The sequence below is a fragment of the Phyllobates terribilis genome, unplaced genomic scaffold (genome assembly GCF_046119375.1).
Source record: "Phyllobates terribilis strain yellow unplaced genomic scaffold, ASM4611937v1 Scaffold_9__5_contigs__length_417890890, whole genome shotgun sequence".
Taxonomy (NCBI): Eukaryota; Metazoa; Chordata; class Amphibia; order Anura; family Dendrobatidae; genus Phyllobates; species Phyllobates terribilis.
Window position 1 is genome coordinate 186313827 of NW_027362769.1, and position 21544 is coordinate 186335370.

A 21544-nucleotide genomic window follows, 5' to 3' on the forward strand; every position below is an offset into this window, starting at 1 on the left:
GGAGTGATTATAGAGTGAACGCAGGGAATTCAAGGTCGGGGACAATTGGGGGGGCCGAGGGTTCATTTTTTTTTTCTTAAATTAACTGACCAGTCGTACCCCCCCTCCCGCCGTGACCCCCCTCGACTCATCGAGCCCCTCGCCCCGACCAGTCGTGCCCCCCCCCCGCTCTTCCCCTCCAGACGTCCTCGCCAACCCTTCGTGCCCCCCCGTCCATCCTCGCTGACCCATCGGGCCCCTCCACCTGGCATTAGGTTATGTCCCATTATAACGTACAGGTGATGCTTATGTTATACAGATTATATTCCAGGCTACCTGTTCCTATCTGTCCTCTGAAGCGATCCTGCAGACGTGTGACTAAAGCCGATAAGATTTCCATTCCCAGGAGAGCGACCTGGAGGCAGAAAATAGTAAAAAAAAAATAAAAAATTATAATAATATATGCTATAATAATAAATAATAACATGGTGAAAAGAAAAACTACTTGATATTCAACCGAATCCAAGCAAAATAAATAAATATATAATATCTCAGAAACCGCAGGCGGCAAAAGTCAGTTTTCACCAATATGCAAATTAGTAGCTGCAATGCATTATGGGCACAAGACATTTTTTTTGTAAAGATTGGGGTTTGTGTTCGATTTTTAAAAGGGTAAGAAAATGATAACACCTGGATACTGAACCGCGCTCCTGTCTGTAACAATCCAGCAGTCCTGTACAAGAAATGATAAAAAGTCTCCACAAGGTAAAAGACAAGTGAGATTTTCCCAGCAAATTTGAGATCATCCTAAAATTAACCATCCTGGTCTTGGGGTGAGCGACTGACCAATGAACGTATAGTGAGGGCAGTACTGCTGACACCACTGACAACACTACAGCGCCACCAGTGTGCAAACGCTGGAACGGTGCAATTTTTGGAACCCACTTTCCATTAATGTGAACAAAACACAGATTAATACAGGAACAATCCACTAGATGGCAGTAGAGGAGTGGTCTTGGAAGTGTTCTTCCTCCCCACTACTCACGTGGTCCTAGTGCCGCCTACTTAGATAGAACACAGGATCATTCTGAAATGTATGCGCTCCCTGTAGACAGCACTAAGCATCAGAGGCCACCCCAAATATACACGTCACATACTTGGGCGCAGAATGGGAGTGAACGTTTTGTACTACCACTGTCATCCATTCTCGCCTCCAAACAAGTAGCTCCCGGCTCATCACCTACTAGCCAACAATCCAGAACCTCTGACACTTTACCCTCCCGCTCATCACCTACTAGCCAACAATCCAGAACCTCTGACACTTTACCCTCCCGCTCATCACCTACTAGCCAACAATCCAGAACCTCTGACACTTTACCCTCCCGCTCATCACCTACTAGCCAACAATCCAGAACCTCTGACACTATACCCTCCCGCTCATCACCTACTAGCCAACAATCCAGAACCTCTGACACTTTACCCTCCCGCTCATCACCTACTAGCCAACAATCCAGAACCTCAGACACTTTACCATCCGCTCACCTACTAGCCAACAATCCAGAACCTGACACTTTACCCTCCCGCTCATCACCTACTAGCCAACAATCCAGAACCTCTGACACTTTACCATCCCGCTCATCACCTACTAGCCAACAATCCAGAACCTCAGACACTTTACCATCCGCTCATCACCTACTAGCCAACAATCCAGAACCTCTGACACTTTACCATCCCGCTCATCACCTACTAGCCAACAATCCAGAACCTCAGACACTTTACCATCCGCTCATCACCTACTAGCCAACAATCCAGAACCTCTGACACTTTACCATCCCGCTCATCACCTACTAGCCAACAATCCAGAACCTCAGACGCTTTACCATCCGCTCATCACCTACTAGCCAACAATCCAGAACCTGACACTTTACCATCCGCTCATCATCTACTAGCCAACAATCCAGAACCTCTGACACTTTACCCTCCCGCTCATCACCTACTAGCCAACAATCCAGAACCTCTGACACTTTACCCTCCCGCTCATCACCTACTAGCCAACAATCCAGAACCTCTGACACTTTACCCTCCCGCTCATCACCTACTAGCCAACAATCCAGAACCTCAGACACTTTACCATCCGCTCACCTACTAGCCAACAATCCAGAACCTCAGACACTTTACCATCCGCTCATCACCTACTAGCCAACAATCCAGAACCTCAGACACTTTACCCTCCCGCTCATCACCTACTAGCCAACAATCCAGAACCTCAGACACTTTACCATCCGCTCATCACCTACTAGCCAACAATCCAGAACCTCAGACACTTTACCATCCGCTCATCACCTACTAGCCAACAATCCAGAACCTCTGACACTTTACCATCCCGCTCATCACCTACTAGCCAACAATCCAGAACCTCAGACACTTTACCATCCGCTCACCTACTAGCCAACAATCCAGAACCTCAGACACTTTACCATCCGCTCATCACCTACTAGCCAACAATCCAGAACCTCTGACACTTTACCATCCGCTCATCACCTACTAGCCAACAATCCAGAACCTCTGACACTTTACCATCCGCTCATCACCTACTAGCCAACAATCCAGAACCTGACACTTTACCATCCGCTCATCATCTACTAGCCAACAATCCAGAACCTCTGACACTTTACCCTCCCGCTCATCACCTACTAGCCAACAATCCAGAACCTCTGACACTTTACCCTCCCGCTCATCACCTACTAGCCAACAATCCAGAACCTCAGACACTTTACCATCCGCTCATCACCTACTAGCCAACAATCCAGAACCTCTGACACTTTACCATCCCGCTCATCACCTACTAGCCAACAATCCAGAACCTCAGACACTTTACCATCCGCTCATCACCTACTAGCCAACAATCCAGAACCTCTGACACTTTACCATCCGCTCATCACCTACTAGCCAACAATCCAGAACCTGACACTTTACCATCCGCTCATCATCTACTAGCCAACAATCCAGAACCTCTGACACTTTACCCTCCCGCTCATCACCTACTAGCCAACAATCCAGAACCTCTGACACTTTACCCTCCCGCTCATCACCTACTAGCCAACAATCCAGAACCTCTGACACTTTACCCTCCCGCTCATCACCTACTAGCCAACAATCCAGAACCTCAGACACTTTACCCTCCCGCTCATCACCTACTAGCCAACAATCCAGAACCTCAGACACTTTACCATCCGCTCACCTACTAGCCAACAATCCAGAACCTCAGACACTTTACCATCCGCTCATCACCTACTAGCCAACAATCCAGAACCTCAGACACTTTACCCTCCCGCTCATCACCTACTAGCCAACAATCCAGAACCTCAGACACTTTACCATCCCGCTCATCACCTACTAGCCAACAATCCAGAACCTCAGACACTTTACCATCCGCTCATCACCTACTAGCCAACAATCCAGAACCTCTGACACTTTACCATCCGCTCATCACCTACTAGCCAACAATCCAGAACCTCAGACGCTTTACCATCCGCTCATCACCTACTAGCCAACAATCCAGAACCTGACACTTTACCATCCGCTCATCATCTACTAGCCAACAATCCAGAACCTGACACTTTACCCTCCCGCTCATCACCTACTAGCCAACAATCCAGAACCTCTGACACTTTACCATCCGCTCACCTACTAGCCAACAATCCAGAACCTGACACTTTACCCTCCCGCTCATCACCTACTAGCCAACAATCCAGAACCTCAGACACTTTACCATCCGCTCATCACCTACTAGCCAACAATCCAGAACCTCTGACACTTTACCATCCCGCTCATCACCTACTAGCCAACAATCCAGAACCTCAGACACTTTACCATCCGCTCATCACCTACTAGCCAACAATCCAGAACCTGACACTTTACCATCCGCTCATCATCTACTAGCCAACAATCCAGAACCTCTGACACTTTACCCTCCCGCTCATCACCTACTGTAAGCCAACAATCCAGAACCTCTGACACTTTACCCTCCCGCTCATCACCTACTAGCCAACAATCCAGAACCTCTGACACTTTACCCTCCCGCTCATCACCTACTAGCCAACAATCCAGAACCTCTGACACTTTACCCTCCCGCTCATCACCTACTGTAAGCCAACAATCCAGAACCTCTGACACTTTACCCTCCCGCTCATCACCTACGGTAAGCCAACAATCCAGAACCTCTGACACTTTACCATCCCGCTCATCACCTACTAGCCAACAATCCAGAACCTCAGACACTTTACCATCCGCTCATCACCTACTAGCCAACAATCCAGAACCTCTGACACTTTACCAACCCGCTCATCACCTACTAGCCAACAATCCAGAACCTCAGACGCTTTACCATCCGCTCATCACCTATTAGCCAACAATCCAGAACCTGACACTTTACCATCCGCTCATCATCTACTAGCCAACAATCCAGAACCTCTGACACTTTACCATCCCGCTCATCACCTACTAGCCAACAATCCAGAACCTCAGACACTTTACCATCCGCTCATCACCTACTAGCCAACAATCCAGAACCTCTGACACTTTACCATCCGCTCATCACCTACTAGCCAACAATCCAGAACCTGACACTTTACCATCCGCTCATCATCTACTAGCCAACAATCCAGAACCTCTGACACTTTACCCTCCCGCTCATCACCTACTAGCCAACAATCCAGAACCTCTGACACTTTACCCTCCCGCTCATCACCTACTAGCCAACAATCCAGAACCTCTGACACTTTACCCTCCCGCTCATCACCTACTAGCCAACAATCCAGAACCTCAGACACTTTACCCTCCCGCTCATCACCTACTAGCCAACAATCCAGAACCTCAGACACTTTACCATCCGCTCACCTACTAGCCAACAATCCAGAACCTGACACTTTACCCTCCCGCTCATCACCTACTAGCCAACAATCCAGAACCTCAGACACTTTACCATCCGCTCATCACCTACTAGCCAACAATCCAGAACCTCAGACACTTTACCATCCGCTCATCACCTACTAGCCAACAATCCAGAACCTCAGACACTTTACCCTCCCGCTCATCACCTACTAGCCAACAATCCAGAACCTCTGACACTTTACCATCCCGCTCATCACCTACTAGCCAACAATCCAGAACCTCAGACACTTTACCATCCGCTCATCACCTACTAGCCAACAATCCAGAACCTCTGACACTTTACCATCCGCTCATCACCTACTAGCCAACAATCCAGAACCTCAGACGCTTTACCATCCGCTCATCACCTACTAGCCAACAATCCAGAACCTGACACTTTACCATCCGCTCATCATCTACTAGCCAACAATCCAGAACCTCTGACACTTTACCCTCCCGCTCATCACCTACTGTAAGCCAACAATCCAGAACCTCTGACACTTTACCCTCCCGCTCATCACCTACTAGCCAACAATCCAGAACCTCTGACACTTTACCATCCGCTCACCTACTAGCCAACAATCCAGAACCTGACACTTTACCCTCCCGCTCATCACCTACTAGCCAACAATCCAGAACCTCAGACACTTTACCATCCGCTCATCACCTACTAGCCAACAATCCAGAACCTCTGACACTTTACCATCCCGCTCATCACCTACTAGCCAACAATCCAGAACCTCAGACACTTTACCATCCGCTCATCACCTACTAGCCAACAATCCAGAACCTGACACTTTACCATCCGCTCATCATCTACTAGCCAACAATCCAGAACCTCTGACACTTTACCCTCCCGCTCATCACCTACTGTAAGCCAACAATCCAGAACCTCTGACACTTTACCCTCCCGCTCATCACCTACTAGCCAACAATCCAGAACCTCTGACACTTTACCCTCCCGCTCATCACCTACTAGCCAACAATCCAGAACCTCTGACACTTTACCCTCCCGCTCATCACCTACTGTAAGCCAACAATCCAGAACCTCTGACACTTTACCCTCCCGCTCATCACCTACGGTAAGCCAACAATCCAGAACCTCTGACACTTTACCATCCCGCTCATCACCTACTAGCCAACAATCCAGAACCTCAGACACTTTACCATCCGCTCATCACCTACTAGCCAACAATCCAGAACCTCTGACACTTTACCAACCCGCTCATCACCTACTAGCCAACAATCCAGAACCTCAGACGCTTTACCATCCGCTCATCACCTATTAGCCAACAATCCAGAACCTGACACTTTACCATCCGCTCATCATCTACTAGCCAACAATCCAGAACCTCTGACACTTTACCCTCCCGCTCATCACCTACTAGCCAACAATCCAGAACCTCTGACACTTTACCCTCCCGCTCATCACCTACTAGCCAACAATCCAGAACCTCTGACACTTTACCCTCCCGCTCATCACCTACTGTAAGCCAACAATCCAGAACCTCTGACACTTTACCCTCCCGCTCATCACCTACGGTAAGCCAACAATCCAGAACCTCTGACACTTTACCATCCGCTCATCACCTACTAGCCAACAATCCAGAACCTCTGACACTTTACCATCCCGCTCATCACCTACTAGCCAACAATCCAGAACCTCTGACACTTTACCCTCCCGCTCATCACCTACTAGCCAACAATCCAGAACCTCTGACACTTTACCCTCCCGCTCATCACCTACTAGCCAACAATCCAGAACCTCTGACACTTTACCCTCCCGCTCATCACCTACTGTAAGCCAACAATCCAGAACCTCTGACACTTTACCCTCCCGCTCATCACCTACGGTAAGCCAACAATCCAGAACCTCTGACACTTTACCATCCGCTCATCACCTACTAGCCAACAATCCAGAACCTCTGACACTTTACCCTCCCGCTCATCACCTACTAGCCAACAATCCAGAACCTCTGACACTTTACCCTCCCGCTCATCACCTACTAGCCAACAATCCAGAACCTCTGACACTTTACCCTCCCGCTCATCACCTACTAGCCAACAATCCAGAACCTCTGACACTTTACCCTCCCGCCGCAGTATAAACTGACGGCACAGATATCAACGATGACGAACCGCAACAATATTTCAGAATTAAAAAAAAAAAAAAAAAAAATATTCGCAACATCCGGCAGGAAATGGTACCCCAATATCGCGGCTCCTCTTCCTTCCTGCACCTGAAGTTCACTGGTCACAGAAGAGGTGGTTACCTGGCTCCTCACCCTACAACGGTGACCCTATTCCCTCTCACCTCTGCCCCCCCCCCCCCCTGACTGTCACCAACTAACTATAACCTCTTTCTTCCGGTATCAGTCCCTTTGTCACGCGCGATCATACTCCTGGACCAGAACTGTGCTGCTGTCTCTAATCTTCCCTCATCTCTTAAAGGGGTTGTCCGGTACTTTAGGTTGCCCAATGTATTCAGCATGTGGGCATACATATCTGTAATTACCTTGTGTTGCAGATACTGCCTGTGGGTAGCGCTATCGCTGGCCGCTCACAGGCATCATGTGACCCCCCCCCCCCGCTGCAGCCGGCGATGACATCCGCTGACGTCATGACAAGTCCAGGCTGCAGCCGAGGGTCCCTCTTCCGCGTTGCACCAGTGGATGCTGGGTTGTGGGTGGGGTTACCCCTCACGTCACACCCGGCATCCACCGCGCGCTATGCCTCTCCCCATTCATTGGGAAAGTGCGTGGTGGATGCCGGGTGTGACGCAGGGGAATAAACCCCCCACAACCCAGCAGCCACTGAAAGGACCCCAGCGCTGAGCCACGCCTCACTAGTCGTGACGTCAGCGCGCGGTCACGTGATGCCTGTGAGCGGCGCTATCAGCAACACAAGGTATTTACAGATATACTTATGCCCTCATGCTGAATACATTGGGTAATTTACAAAAAAAAGTACTGGACAACTTCTTTAACTCCTGAAATGCAGGGTCCACTCTGTCTAATGCACCATCTCTCAGATAATGATCTTCATCTCTTATGGACCCTTTACAATCTGGTTTCTGCTCCTTACACTCCATTGAAACTGCACTCAAAGTCTTTAATGATCTACTAACAGCTAAATCTAATGGTCCCTGCTGATCTCCTGGATCTCTGCAGCATCTGACACTGTGGATCACACTGTTCTCTCCTGGTTCTCCTCCTATCTCTCTGGCCGCTCCTTCTCTATCTGCTGGCTCCTCTTCCTCTGCTCTTCCTCTTACTGTGGGGGTTCATCCGTGATACAGACCGTAATTAGAGGGGACACCTGGGACTGAGCCCTGAGGAGCCCCGACAATAAAGAGGAGAGGACCTGGGACTGAGCCCTGAGGAGCCCCGACAATAAAGAGGAGAGGACCTGGGACTGAGCCCTGAGGAGCCCCGACAATAAAGAGGAGAGGACCTGGGACTGAGCCCTGAGGAGCCCCGACAATAAAGAGGAGAGGACCTGGGACTGAGCCCTGAGGAGCCCCGACAAAGAGGAGAGGACCTGGGACTGAGCCCTGAGGAGCCCCGACAATAAAGAGGAGAGGACCTGGGACTGAGCCCTGAAGAGCCCCGACAATAAAGAGGAGAGGACCTGGGACTGAGCCCTGAGGAGCCCCGACAATAAAGAGGAGAGGACCTGGGACTGAGCCCTGAGGAGCCCCGACAATAAAGAGGAAAGGACCTGGGACTGAGCCCTGAGGAGCCCCGACAATAAAGAGGAGAGGACCTGGGACTGAGCCCTGAGGAGCCCCGACAATAAAGAGGAGAGGACCTGGGACTGAGCCCTGAGGAGCCCCGACAATAAAGAGGAGGGGACACCTGGGACTGAGCCCTGAGGAGCCCCGACAATAAGAGGAGGGGACCTGGGACTGAGCCCTGAGGTGCCCCAACAATAAGAAGGGGGACACCTGGGACTGAGCCCTGAGGAGCCCCGACAATAAGAAGGGGGACACCTGGGACTGAGCCCTGAGGAGCCCCGACAATAAGAAGGGGGACACCTGGGACTGAGCCCTAAGGAGCCCCGACAATAAGAAGGGGGACACCTGGGACTGAGCCCTGAGTAGCCCCGACAATAAAGAGGAGAGGACCTGGGACTGAGCCCTGAGGAGCCCCGACAATAAAGAGGAGAGGACCTGGGACTGAGCCCTGAGGAGCCCCGACAATAAGAAGAGGGGACACCTGGGACTGAGCCCTGAGGAGCCCCGACAATAAAGAGGAGAGGACCTGGGACTGAGCCCTGACAATAAAGAGGAGAGGACCTGGGACTGGGCCCTGAGGAGCCCCGACAAAGAGGAGAGGACCTGGGACTGAGCCCTGAGGAGCCCCGACAATAAGAGGAGGGGAAACCTGGGACTGAGCCCTGAAGTGCCCCGACAATAAGAGGAGGGGACACCTGGGACTGAACCCTGAGGTGCCCCGACAATAAGAAGGGGGACACCTGGGACTGAACCCTGACAATAAGAGGAGGGGACCTGGGACTGAGCCCTGAGGAGCCCCGACAGTAAGAGGAGAGGACCTGGGACTGAGCCCTGAGGAGCCCCGACAATAAGAGGAGGGGACCTGGGACTGAGCCCTGAGGCGCCCCGACAATAAGAGGAGGGGACCTGGGACTGAGCCCTGAGGAGCCCCGACAATAAGAAGGGGGACACCTGGGACTGAGCCCTGAGGAGCCCCGACAATAAGAAGGGGGACACCTGGGACTGAGCCCTGAGGAGCCCCGACAATAAGAAGGGGGGACACCTGGGACTGAGCCCTGAGGAGCCCCGACAATAAGAGGAGGGGGCCTATGACAGAACCCTGAGGAATCCCAACGATAAGAGGAGACCCGGGAATGTAGATACCAGGGCACCAGGATCTCCCAGGTCAGTATGACGGGTTGGGCCCCACAAATGTAGATGAAGGACACGAACTGCGAGTGAGAACAACTGGTACCAAAACATACAGACGTTACGTCACAGGGGAAGGAGAGAACAACAAGACCATAAACATCCAGAAAGTATTAACGCCAAATGTTCAGACCTGGATGGACCGGTTCCCTCATCCACTAATTACACAAGGTGTCAGCGGCAGCACCATTAATACCAGCGCTACCAGAGTACGACCGTACTGGAGGGCAGGGCACGTGCTGCACAGACGCGGCCACCTCTGGATCTTTCCGCCTGTGTATATATAACCAGAACGGCCGGTTACCAGGAGAATTATTGACTGAGAATTAATAGGTTTCCTGTCTCACAGCTTCGGTCACTGCAGGTTCTCTACTGACAAGATGGGGGGGGGGGGGCGACAAGAGCCGAGGGGAGGGCGACGAGAGCCGAGGGGAGGGCGACGAGAGCCCCGACAATAAGAAGGGGGGACACCTGGGACGAGAGTCGGGGGGGGGGGGGGCGAGAGTGGATACTAGCAGGCTAGCAGGCACACTGGTATATCACATCCAGACGTACGCAGCTCTCCTCTACCATCCTCAGATTCCAGGACTACCGGGGGTTAAATACGTTGTCAGCAAGATTCCACAGGAACCAATCAGATCACAGCCTATAGACTATTAACGAGATCAGGAATGTGATTGGCTTTTGCAGTGGTCTCAGTCACATTATTTGGGGGTCCGATATTTATCATCTTATTTCTAGGAGACAAGATCAAAGTTTTCTCATTATTCTATTCAAACAGCAGAAGATGTCAGAGCTCCGGACAAGATGTGTGTCGGGTGGGCCAGGGGCACCGGACAGGATGCTGCGCTCGGCCCCCATGGAGGACCTGCCATCACACAGCGGAGCGCGTCGACGTCACAGAACTATTATACGTTATTACAGGAGAGCTCAGGGTGACGAGAGGATGGAGATGGGAATAAACCTCTGCCGACTATCTGAGCTCAGGACTTTACAGACCTCATGCGTCATCCCCAGGACAGAACATCGGCTGCAGAGCATCGCAGCTTGTGTGGTCAGTGCAGACTTCCAGTGCTCATCTCATGGCAGGACAATGACTATAATCATTAACCACACAAGTAATGAGCGGCTAATTACTGATCCTGCAATGTCACAGGCGTCCATCCCCCAAATGTTATCACAACGTTCCCATCACAAACGCATCCAATAATGATCTGAAATCCCGCGTCATCCAACACTACCTGAACGAGGATATAGTGAAGGCTGGCGGGGGCCATAATGGCGCTCTCATGGCCATCATTGGGATAATGGACGCGGTTATCGTGCAGCTCGGGAGCTTTCCCCAGAGTATCCATGAAGCGGGGGCCAAGGCTGAGTAACTGACCTCTGCACATCAAACCCTGAAGATGGGGACATGGACAGAGGGATGATGGGACTTGTAGTTCCATACACTCACTGTACAACCAGAACTCATGGAGACTTCTCCAGCTCTGCAGATGGGACGGTCCGCTGCCCAGTGTGGTGCTGAGTATCGGCACTAATCCACAATGGCGGCAGAGATCAGGAGCTCTGTGCGGCCGAGCACCACATTTCCGGAATTAAAGAGGACGTTGGGGCTCGTGGAGGGACGAGGAGGAGACAGAGCGTAAGACATCCAAGTGAGAGTGAGAAACAAAGCTCCCTCCACCTGCGCATGATAAAATATTCATGCCTCGTGCAGCGATCATTTGTCAGAAGCACAATCTGGAGAAAGTGACAAATAAGAGGCCGAGCGAGCGCGCGAGGGGAGGCCGAGCGAGCGCGCGAGGGGAGGCCGAGCGAGCGCGCGAGGGGAGGCCGAGCGAGCGAGAGAGGGGAGGCCGAGCGAGCGAGAGAGGGGAGGCCGAGCGAGCGAGAGAGGGGAGGCCGAGCGAGCGAGAGAGGGGAGGCCGAGCGAGCGAAGGCCCAGCGAGAGAGAGGGGGGGGGCCCAGCGAGAGAGAGGGGGGGGGGCCCAGCGAGAGCGAGGGGGGGGCCCAGCGAGAGCGGAGCCCAGCGAGAGAGAGGGGGGGCCCAGCGGGTTCATGTGCTGACGGAGCAGATGGGATGCGGAGCCGAGACACTACAGGCACATGTGCCCGTCCTCCGCCTGACCGAAATAGAAGTGTGGAAAGTCACCTCCATACACGCCACTGACAGCAAGGAGGCCACGGGTCACCTACAGGCTCTGCAGCTGAGGGTGTCACTCACTGCACTGACACACAGTAACGCTGCCGAGTACTGCACCACTGTACACACGCAGGGGTCACTGCCACACGTGTACACTCACACAGACACACACACGGGTAACGCTGCTCTCCTGGGTTAATGATTACTTTTTCAGCTGAGCGGCCATAATAAACCTTCACATGACCAGGCACCGTATACAGGAGAGCGATGAGAAGACATTAGTCATATTAAACCTTTAGAGGGCCGCACACAGGGGACCCCGGACCCCAGGCCCACCCTGGCTAAATGTTCCCCTGCGCTCATCTGTACATGGTGACTGACATGGGGGGCCTCACTATTGGTGGGACGTCACAATAGCTGATGTCGGATGGAGGAGTTACATAACTCGGCGTTGGAGCGGATTTTGGGGCGCTGCCAGGGGACGTCACACTGAAGCATTGTGCCTGCCGCTCTAACAATGCAGCATTGAGGCGCAGGGACGAGCCGGGAAGGTTATGGAGGCTGTAGGACGCAGGTTGTGAACGCCTCGTCTCCTGTCCACGCCTTGTGATGAGAGACAAGGACGAGCGAGGCCGGGACGTCTACGTAAGCGGCTCCTTCTGGAGGCCATGCCCGGGCAATTCTGTGCACTCACAGCAGAGATTAGAAAACAAGAAGGATTTTTGCAGAGACCCGGTCGCAGTCAGTGCGGTTTTACATATGGAGACAGCGTTGTATAGGCATGTGCGTGTACCCCAATAAAAATGAACACGTCTCTGTAGCGGAGAAGCCGTATGCAAAATCAGGCTGACAGTGCATTGGGGCGGATGCACTAGGATGGCTTTTTCCGTGTTTGCGGGGGGGGTTTCCTCCAATGGGGACAGTGCCCATAATGTCTGTAAAGAGCTGTGGAATTAATGGCGCTATATAAGGGATTAAAATAAATAAATATGCAATGACACGCCCCCAGTGCACTTCTATGCTGATTTGCATATGGCGTTTCTGCTTGATTTTATTATGACTGGCACATCAGATCTCTACAAAGTAATCACACATAACAACCTGCTAAGAGTTCACACACATTATTTAAAGGGCCGGTGTTCAGGCTTTAATAAGAGTTCTGCAACTTACTGCAGAGCAGCGTTTCCTTACATAATTGGATATCCTCCGGAGCTGAACTCCTTACTCAGATCTGCCATCCTTCACCTCGCCGTGATGTTGCAGAGCATTTCACATGCGGCTGTGCTCACCGCCGCACAGTAACAATCCTGTAATTGTGGACTCCACTACATGTCCGCATTATATAGTGAGCTCCTATGTGAGGCTGGGGTCTGCCGTCTGGTCCTGAAGGGGCACAGGACATATTACACCCCAGTATGAGGGAGGTCGCCCCTCTACCACCGCTCCGTGCCGATGAGTTCATCCACAGGAATGTCATGTGACATCATCGGACTCCGCCGTTAGGAAGCAAATGGAACAATTTGCTCTTGGAAACATCGGGGAAACAAGTCCCAACAATCACGGCTCTGTCACGATCCGCACGGTCGTCTTACGGCAGCTGCAGAACACGGTCCTCATCAGTCCGGTGTCTGCAGCCCTATGATGGCGGTACAATGCCAGAAGACAAAGAAAGGAAACCGCACGGACCCTGCACAAGACACGCTGCCATACACTGGACCCGCACAATGCAGCACCAAGTCTCGTCTGCGGTATGAACCGTGGGCACCAGAGTAAAAGTCCCCCATTACATCTGAGCTCCCGCCTTACATAGTCATGGACTGAAGGGGCCGTAACAGGTGAGATCATTTCTAAGAGGTGCGGACACCAAGGCCCAAGGGTGGAAATGATCCCCACCCTGCAATTACTACACGAACAGCTGTCCTCCCGGATGAGCTGACGGCCGCTCCTGTAATAAGCTGTGGCGCGGGCCTTTATGAGGCAGGAGATACTACCTGAAAACAGAAAGGCAGCGACAGGAACCGCCGCAGGGCGACCAAAACAGCCGCCAGTGCCCAAAAAGAAGCCACAGCCTCTCCGTGACCTCAAACAAAATTAAAGCAGCAGCAGGCGCCCTATAACGACCCCAAAAGGCTCCCAACCAGTTACACCAGGTCCATACAGGGATCCCACATTACCAGTGACACCGGGAACACTCCCGTCCACAATCACCCAGAATACGGGAAATAGACAAACATGAAATGTGGATGTCAGAAAGAAGCAAAGGAGCAGACGTCATTATACATGAGTGGCAAGGGGGCACAACCCACAGAATCCGCTCTGCAGCCCCCGGACAGCTCTGGCAGCCTTTCTGGGCCTCTAAGTTTTAGTGTGGCCATTGGGATCAGTATGATCTAACAATGCGGCCCTCGAACCAGACAAAAGTTGTGCACCCCTGTTCTATTAGGAACCTTAAGACACAGGACTACAGATCAGAATGGCCAGGTCCACACACAGGGAAAAGTCAGCAGAAAATCCACGCTGAATCCGCACGTGGAACCTGCACATTTCACTGCAGATCTGCAAGGATTTTCACACTGAAATAAGAAAAAAAGAGAAGAGAAAATCTGCTGCAGAAATCTGCATGGAAAATGGAGCGGCACGCAGTATGTTACACGGCCCAAATCCTCAGGCAAAAGCCACATTTCCTGTGTGTGTGACTGTACCGCACACAATGACGCCACCGATCACAGCGCGGCCTCACCGCACAGCGGCTCCAGCGCCACAGTCACATCACACATTTATCCCACATATTTATTCACAAATGAATCTTTCATGTTTCCTGAAACAAGCAGAAAATAAGCAGAAAATGGCAATTCTAATGGTAAAAAGAGAGAAAAGTGCGGCCAAAAAAAGGATCAAATCGTCTCCAGACCTAAGGCGCAGGGATGGGAGGCAATCCTAGGGGGAAGGGAGGATGGGAGGCGATCCTAGGGGGAAGGGAGGATGGGAGGCGATCCTAGGGGGAAAGGCGCAGGGAGGATGGGAGGCGATCCTAGGGGGAAAGGCACAGGGAGGATGGGAGGCGATCCTAGGGGGAAGGGAGGATGGGAGGCGATCCTAGGGGGAAAGGCGCAGGGAGGATGGGAGGCGATCCTAGGGGGAAAAGGCGCAGGGAGGATGGGAGGCGATCCTAGGGGGAAAAGGCGCAGGGAGGATGGGAGGCGATCCTAGGGGGAAGGGAGGATGGGAGGCGATCCTAGGGGGAAAGGAGGATGGGAGGCGATCCTAGGGGGAAAGGCGCAGGGAGGATGGGAGGCGATCCTAGGGGGAAAGGCGCAGGGAGGATGGGAGGCGATCCTAGGGGGAAAGGCGCAGGGAGGATGGGAGGCGATCCTAGGGGGAAAAGGCACAGGGAGGATGGGAGGCGATCCTAGGGGGAAAAGGCGCAGGGAGGATGGGAGGCGATCCTAGGGGGAAAAGGCGCAGGGAGGATGGGAGGCAATCCTAGGGGGAAAAGGCGCAGGGAGGATGGGAGGCAATCCTAGGGGGAAAAGGCGCAGGGAGGATGGGAGGCGATCCTAGGGGGAAAAGGCGCAGGGAGGATGGGAGGCGATCCTAGGGGGAAAAGGCGCAGGGAGGATGGGAGGCGATCCTAGGGGGAAAAGGCGCAGGGAGGATGGGAGGCGATCCTAGGGGGAAAAGGCGCAGGGAGGATGGGAGGCGATCCTAGGGGGAAAAGGCGCAGGGAGGATGGGAGGCGATCCTAGGGGGAAGGGAGGATGGGAGGCGATCCTAGGGGGAAGGGAGGATGGGAGGCGATCCTAGGGGGAAGGGAGGATGGGAGGCGATCCTAGGGGGAAGGGAGGATGGGAGGCGATCCTAGGGGGAAGGGAGGATGGGAGGCGATCCTAGGGGGAAGGGAGGATGGGAGGCGATCCTAGGGGGAAGGGAGGATGGGAGGCGATCCTAGGGGGAAGGGAGGATGGGAGGCGATCCTAGGGGGAAGGGAGGATGGGAGGCGATCCTAGGGGGAAGGGAGGATGGGAGGCGATCCTAGGGGGAAGGGAGGATGGGAGGCGATCCTAGGGGGAAGGGAGGATGGGAGGCGATCCTAGGGGGAAGGGAGGATGGGAGGCGATCCTAGGGGGAAAAGGCGCAGGGAGGATGGGAGGCGATCCTAGGGGGAAAAGGCGCAGGGAGGATGGGAGGCGATCCTAGGGGGAAAAGGCGCAGGGAGGATGGGAGGCGATCCTAGGGGGAAAAGGCGCAGGGAGGATGGGAGGCGATCCTAGGGGGAAAAGGCGCAGGGAGGATGGGAGGCGATCCTAGGGGGAAAAGGCGCAGGGAGGATGGGAGTCGATCCTAGGGGGAAAAGGCGCAGGGAGGATGGGAGTCGATCCTAGGGGGAAAAGGCGCAGGGAGGATGGGAGTCGATCCTAGGGGGAAAAGGCGCAGGGAGGATGGGAGTCGATCCTAGGGGGAAAAGGCGCAGGGAGGATGGGAGTCGATCCTAGGGGGAAAAGGCGCAGGGAGGATGGGAGGCGATCCTAGGGGGAAAAGGCGCAGGGAGGATGGGAGGCGATCCTAGGGGGAAAAGGCGCAGGGAGGATGGGAGGCGATCCTAGGGGGAAAAGGCGCAGGGAGGATGGGAGGCGATCCTAGGGGGAAAAGGCGCAGGGAGGATGGGAGGCGATCCTAGGGGGAAAAGGCACAGGGAGGATGGGAGGCGATCCTAGGGGGAAAAGGCGCAGGGAGGATGGGAGGCGATCCTAGGGGGAAAAGGCGCAGGGAGGATGGGAGGCGATCCTAGGGGGAAAAGGCGCAGGGAGGATGGGAGGCGATCCTAGGGGGAAAAGGCGCAGGGAGGATGGGAGGCGATCCTAGGGGGAAAAGGCGCAGGGAGGATGGGAGGCGATCCTAGGGGGAAAAGGCGCAGGGAGGATGGGAGGCGATCCTAGGGGGAAAAGGCGCAGGGAGGATGGGAGGCGATCCTAGGGGGAAAAGGCGCAGGGAGGATGGGAGGCGATCCTAGGGGGAAAAGGCGCAGGGAGGATGGGAGGCGATCCTAGGGGGAAAAGGCGCAGGGAGGATGGGAGGCGATCCTAGGGGGAAAAGGCGCAGGGAGGATGGGAGGCGATCCTAGGGGGAAAAGGCGCAGGGAGGATGGGAGGCGATCCTAGGGGGAAAAGGCGCAGGGAGGATGGGAGGCGATCCTAGGGGGAAAAGGCACAGGGAGGATGGGAGGCGATCCTAGGGGGGAAAGGCGCAGGGAGGATGGGAGGCGATCCTAGGGGGGAAAGGCGCAGGGAGGATGGGAGGCGATCCTAGGGGGAAAAGGCGCAGGGAGGATGGGAGGCGATCCTAGGGGGAAAAGGCGCAGGGATGGGAGGCGATCCTAGGGGAAAAGGCGCAGGGATGATGGGAGGCGATCCTAGGGGGAAAAGGCGCAGGGAGGATGGGAGGCGATCCTAGGGGGAAAGGCGCAGGGAGGATGGGAGGCGATCCTAGGGGGAAAGGCGCAGGGAGGATGGGAGGCGATCCTAGGGGGAAAGGCGCAGGGAGGATGGGAGGCGATCCTAGGGGGGAAAGGCGCAGGGAGGATGGGAGGCGATCCTAGGGGGGAAAGGCGCAGGGAGGATGGGAGGCGATCCTAGGGGGGAAAGGCGCAGGGAGGATGGGAGGCGATCCTATGGGGAAAGGCGCGGAGAGAGGCAAGTCTACAGATCTGAGCACATAAATGGAGGGAGTTGAGGGGCACGATATGAAGCATCTAAGGTGGAGAAGGCAGGTGGAGGGGTCCCCCATAGTCCGTATTGGCATACCAGGAGCAGTAAGAGGACAGCGAGATACACCGTATACCTTATGTTAGCTGAACAGATGATGGCGGAAATGGATTACACATCAGATTAACGCGTTCTGGTCACTGTATTGAACGGATGGGAATTATAAAATGTCTGTTCTCAATGTTATGCAGATGAGCAGCGAGGCGAGGGCCGAGGATCACACGGTGACCTGCGATTGGACCACTGCAAAAATTAAATCCAGATCTGTTGCATTTTTAGTCTCCGGTCCCCATAGACTTTCAGTTGCATTCAACAGCGACAAGTCTTCAATTTAGCTGCAATTTTACACTTCCGAGTGGCACAAATGTTTTCCAGGTGGCGCGGGCATGGCGCCATCCTAGGAGTCCGGTGATGCACATTTTGTGCTGCCGTGTACTGACGTCTAGGAACGTTTTTGCAGTCCACACAACATATCAGCTGGATATAGCTCGACCATCAATGCTGTAGACAGATATTGTGCCCATCACAGGGGTCCCTGAGCTGAGAACACAAGTGGCGCGTTCATGACATGACCCCTAAGAATGCAAACCATGAGGCCCGGTGAAGAACAAGGGCCCACTATAGTGTATACTCGGGGGGGCTTCAGGTATGCAAGTGCAGCAACCCTGTACAGGACGAGGCCTGTAATGAAAGAGTTACACGGCCGCAGAAGAGTCAACAGCAGCAAAACACACAAAGTGCATTCATCAGAGGCGCCCGCTGCTCTGCGGCAGGAAACCGGTGCCGTCCATATAGGAGGTCGGGGTTCTGCCGTCAGCACAGTGGATGGTACCGGGCCCAGCCGAAGCTGCAATCCCATAATCACACCATGAAGCTACAAATCCTCGTCACATTCTCACTGATCCAGCCTGGTAGGAACATGAACGGATCCCAGAACTGTAAGACAGCGGGCAGTGCCAACTGAAAAGGCTGCAAAATCCTTAAGGAAAAATAAAAATACTCTTAAAACTTATGTTTCCTGAGGAGTTTCAGTTGGCAAAACTTGTTTTTGAACCTCTAAACAACCTCTGTCTGAACACGGCCTTAGGCTCCGCTCGCACATCGTGCCATTTACTGCAGTGCACGGCGCCGCTGCCTACAGTGGGGAGGGAGGCAGCGCCACAATGCGACCCGACAGCGCGGCGCCCCCATCAGCACAGCCGGCTCAGCTTGGTGACGTGCCGCGTTGGGTTTGTCAGGTCATCTTTTCCATATTTGTGTGCAGTGGATTTGACCTTGGATTTTAGCATTAAACTGGCGGTTCGGCCCATGTTACATCATGCCAAGATCCCACATCAGATCCGTCAATACTCCATTCGCTACAACTGAATTCACACATTGCAGAAATTGATTGCAAGCATTTCTGCGGCTGAAAATCTACTTAATCCATCAGAATGGGATTTCTTTGGATGAACTGGAACAGCGGCAACACGTTCCACTACAGAATCTGCAGCAAATAAGCAACGTGTGAACACGGCCTATATTGCGATCCAAAGGGTGAAACGTGCAGTGGAAACATTGTCTGGCTGTATTCACACAAGCATTTTTGTCATAGCTTTATTGTGGTTTTGCTGCAATTCTTGCTTAAGGAGCTGACCTCTACTGGTGTCATATAACCGCTGCAGCCAATCAGCAGTCTCTCTGACAAAATAATAAAGGCTGCAGCCCATCAACAGGAGATGATCATGTCTCGTGACTGCAGCAGCCAATGTCATCAGATCCGTCAGGAACAGCATCACTCACAGCCCCGCTGCAGGAGGCCGGCACGGGTCACGTTTATTTTCTATAAAGCCCTTGAGTGATTAAGCAGAGGTCTTCCAGACATGAACAACCCCTCAAACTACAGGAAAATATTTTACTGCAATTGAAAAGGAAGACGGATGGAAGAAGACAGGCGAAATATTTCACTGAATATTCCGGCAGGTCCCCGCACCTCCGGCCTGGGCTGCAGCCGTGTTACATCACTGGCAGATCCTGCAGGCCGGTCTACAGTCGCTTTCCTCCTGACTCAGCTCCTCGCACATTTCACACTTCACTCCCATCTAACAGGACAGTGCAATATGCCAGCATTGCCCCCAACCCTCCTCATCAGCGGCTGTGACAAGCAATGTGTGCACAAGGCCCAGTCACCAGCGCAGGAAATGGTAAAACTAGGAGAGGAGCCACAGCTATCAGCCAAGGGACGGCAGCGACAGGCGCCACCGACAGGCGACATCCGGCCATCCCTCCGTGTCACTGGTCACTGCACCCGTCACACCAAGGAGTAGATCACACGTTATAATTACCAGCCGTCCGCAAGTAACACAAGCAGCACAATCCACGTACAAGGAACAGGAGAGCAGGGACGAGCGGGGGCACAACAACCACCAAACTATGGGGGGCGACCAAGGCTCGGAGCACACATTACAGGGGTTTTCCCCACAATCAAAAGTTCATTTTAATCAATAGATCTTTGAATTATAATAATTTCCAAAACTGAATGTATAAATAAAATGTCCCTGTGCTGAAATAATCTTATACAGGTGCCCCTGCTGTGTCCTGTGTAATGGCCGTGTCTGACTACATCTGCCCAATATACAACACTGCTTAAAAACAGGCACGAAATGCTTTACCTCCTCTGCACTCCCCGGCCGTCCTGTCTGTAGACTCTCCTGTGTCCGTCCCCCCCGGGCCGTTCTGTCCGTAGACTCTCCTGCGTCCCCGTCCCCCCCGGCCGTCCTGTCCGTAGACTCTCCTGCGTCCACCCCCCCCCCCGGGCCGTTCTGTCCGTAGACTCTCCTGCGTCCCCGTCCCCCCCGGCCGTCCTGTCCGTAGACTCTCCTGCGTCGTCCCCCCCGGCCGTCCTGTCCGTAGACTCTCCTGCGTCGTCCCCCCCGGCCGTCCTGTCCGTAGACTCTCCTGCGTCGTCCCCCCCGGCCGTCCTGTCCGTAGACTCTCCTGCGTCGTCCCACCCGGCCGTCCTGTCCGTAGACTCTCCTGCGTCGTCCCCCCCGGCCGTCCTGTCCGTAGACTCTCCTGCGTTGTCCCCCCCGGCCGTCCTGTCCGTAGACTCTCCTGCGTCGTCCCCCCCGGCCGTCCTGTCCGTAGACTCTCCTGCGTCGTCCCCCCCGGCCGTCCTGTCCGTAGACTCTCCTGCGTCGTCCCCCCCGGCCGTCCTGTCTGTAGACTCTCCTGCGTCCCCCCTCCCGGCCGTCCCGTCTGTAGACTCTCCTGCGTCGTCGTCCCCCGGCCGTCCTGTCTGTAGACTCTCCTGCGTCCTCCCCTGCCCAGGAGCTGTGGTATGATCAGACCATGCACCTGTACGGTCAGACACGGCCATTATCTCAGCACAGGAACTTTTTTTTTTTTTTTTTATAAAACATCCAATTGTGGAAATTATTATTCTTCAAAGATCTAATTAAAATGTACTTTTTTTTGTGGGAAAATCCCTTTAAGTATTTGCAGAAGAAATCTTTGCACCAATTCTGCATCTCTTGGCAGGAAAAACGTAGCATAGAATGGACGCATCTTTGCTACATGCGATATTATTGCAGATTTTTCCCATTCATTAGTAAGGGTGAAATCTGCAGCAACACACAGCCAATAAGTGTTAAATGTCAATGTGTGTCCAGCTGTGCGCACTCCCCGTATACAGCTCCACACCTCAGTATACAACCTCCTTGGCAGGTCTATGAGAACAATTGTTGCACCCGGGGGTCTCAGGTCAGATCTGTCCGTCTACAGCGGCACTTGGAGGTCACACCCCGATATCAGCAGAGATCC

At 53.6% G+C, this 21544-nt stretch overlaps 1 protein-coding gene and 1 non-coding gene across 2 annotated transcripts in view; one reads left to right on the plus strand and one right to left on the minus strand.

Annotated features, from left to right (window-relative positions):
* CLASP1 (cytoplasmic linker associated protein 1) overlaps window positions 1-21544 on the minus strand; it is a 251238-nt gene that overhangs the window by 221607 nt on the left and 8087 nt on the right. Inside the window, exon 3 of the mRNA XM_073647506.1 lies at window positions 316-394. Coding sequence (XP_073503607.1) covers window positions 316-394 — 79 coding nt within the window. The remainder of the gene's footprint in view (window positions 1-315; window positions 395-21544) is intronic.
* LOC141162747 (U4atac minor spliceosomal RNA) lies at window positions 796-921 on the plus strand. The gene has a single exon (XR_012250814.1). It is a non-coding gene; the product is annotated as a U4atac minor spliceosomal RNA (small nuclear RNA).